Genomic DNA, 2,535 nt, shown 5'->3' on the forward strand with positions numbered 1-2,535 from the left:
TGTCAGTTAATTGAACTATTTCATTAGCTTGATATTCATTTTTTTTTCCGAAGAAAAAAGCCGAACTTTTCTATTAATGATAATAAAAAAGTTACAATCAGATGAATGAACATTCAGCAGAAAACTGCTTGTGGCAGAAAGATAAGCAATCCTTCTCCATGTTGTCAGCAAGCATGTCTTTTACAAAAAAAGAAACCATAAGCTCTTCTGAGCTCGGCCTGAACAGCCATATCAAAAAAATATTTAATGCTGTCTATAGTGTCTGGGTCTCCTTGTTATAAGGAAAACAACCCGCATAATAAAAACAAGAGTTTCTGTCGAGTTTCTTCATACTTGAAAGAGAGAGATGCGATAGTATAAGAAAAACAAAAATATCATGTGCAGCCAGTACCAAAAAATATGTCCATTTGATCCTGGAGCACTTTACAGCCATGAAACAAAAAACCATTATGTGTAAGGGGCCAGATCCGTCTCACGGATCTGATCCTGGACCTGCTCTGTTATCCGCCACGAACCCACAGCCTGTTGTAAACCTGCTTTAGAATACCTGTCTGCTTCATCATTTTTGTCCCTGTAAATATGTCCAAGAGAGAAAACAGTAAAAAGAGATTTTAGATTTTGAACTTCTTCTAACAGAGGCATCAACATATAATTCCGGCATCTATATTTTCCATTGACCCAGTTTACAACATTTGAAGAGTCTCCATAAATCTGAACTGTGAGGACTTGTCTATGAATGAGCCAGCAAAGGAGAAGTTTTAAGGCTGATAGCTCGGCAAAATTATTTGTGCCCATCCCGAGACCCACTGAGGCTTTTAAAGAGTGCGAGGGACTAAGATGAATAATGATTCCAGCTCCAGTGTAGTTGTTTTGTGCTGCCCCGTCAAAGAAAGCCCAAGGAATACCTTCTTTAATAAGGAATTCCTTCTGCTGAATCGAGGATGGAGGGCCTTCCGGCTCAGGAATACTAGCAAGGATGGCAGAGCTTTGGACTGGGTGGTTATCCAAATGTTGTGGCAATGATTTTCGAGGCCTCAAAAAGGAGTAAATCATGAGTTTCTAGTCCTAGTTCTGGGACATAATATTGTGGGAAGTCCAACATGTGGGACCTCCAAGTGCCGATAAGCCAATATATTGTGCCCGAGGACCCTCTGATTGTCGATTTTCCTTTCCTTGGACCCGCTGATTGTCAATGAGCCGATATGCTATGCCTTGGACCTGCCGATTTGTGATGTTCACAACGATTGGCCGATAACATATTTTACTATTTTCCGCTATCGCTACTTCAAAAAAGCCTTGATTGTGATTTGCAATGAGCCTGAACCTTAGCCATTTTTTCTTTGTTTTCTGACTTTCAAAGGGTATCTTCAATTTGATCTAACTTCTGATCCAGGAGTCCATTTTTGGACTTCCACCTACCGTTATAAATCTTATTCCGAGAACTATCCATTGGAGAGGGTATAGTTTATTTTTGAGAGCCTCTATGGCTTGGAAGATGGTTGAAAACTTCTCTGTTCTTTGGTACTCTTTTTACAACTCGAACTTTGTTTTCATAAGGTGACAACACCATATGTGAATTTCATGTTGAGCATCGATTAACTTACACATATCCTTGATCGAAATGCATTTAAGGTGTAAAAGTTTTATATAAATAGATATAAATGGGTGTTATATAATTGTAGAATTATGCATAATGATGTTAATAACAATCTAGTTCAGAGGGAAGATATTTTTTTCTCTACAAAATATCCATCAAATAATTTTAGTATTATTCATAGATAGAGGATTGAAATGATCTCAAAGTTAATTATGCTTCTTTTACTTTTCAATTTAATTAAAAAAATATTATGACCACAAGTGTTAGTCATAGATAGAGGATTGACATTATCTCAAAGTTAATTATGCTTCTTTTTCTTTTCAATTTAATTAAAAAAATATCATGACTACAAGTGTCACCACCAATCCAAACACCATATTGGTGTACGATACCCCCTTGTTTGTGGGACAAAGTACCCACCTCTATGTAGGATTTGACTACTAATTCTACAAAGTCATACATACTCTAACCCCCTCTAGTTTTGAACCTGTGACCTCTTAGGAAGAAACACATGCTCTTGATCATTAGGCCCACTCAAGTTGTATAACTCTTATATTAATTATATTTATAATAATAATAATAATAATAATAATAATAATAATACAAAGTTATAATTTAGCTACTTTTTATGATTTTTTAAAATATTTTTAATGTGAGATGTACCATGAGGTAAGTGTTACATGAAATTGAACTCTTATTTTTTATTGTTGCTTTTACTTTTCTTGTTATTGGTTTTCTTAAATATGTTTAACTCATATATCAATTCTTTTTATAACCGGTGTAGATCCATCTTAACTCTGAATCTACCAAGCTCGAGAGGGATCAAATCTCATGAGGAGAAAACCCTTTTAGAGTAAAAAGAGACTTGAGGAGCACACATTTTTAGAGTAAAAAGAGTCTTCAGGAGCAAACTGATTTAGAGTAAAAAGAGACTTGAT

General features: G+C 35.5%; 1 protein-coding gene across 1 annotated transcript; it reads right to left on the bottom strand.

Moving 5' to 3' along the window:
- Positions 1-447: 447 nt before the first annotated feature.
- LOC149257399 (uncharacterized) lies at positions 448-1,053 on the bottom strand. The gene has a single exon (XM_089371516.1). It carries the CDS (start codon positions 1,051-1,053, stop codon positions 448-450), a length of 606 nt encoding a protein of 201 aa, XP_089227642.1.
- Between the last annotated feature and the right edge of the window lie 1,482 nt (positions 1,054-2,535).

Source organism: Pinus tabuliformis, chromosome 6 (assembly GCF_031772625.1).
Source record: "Pinus tabuliformis cultivar Carrire ecotype Pingquan chromosome 6, CPIR1, whole genome shotgun sequence".
In the NCBI taxonomy this organism is placed as follows: Eukaryota; Viridiplantae; Streptophyta; class Pinopsida; order Pinales; family Pinaceae; genus Pinus; species Pinus tabuliformis.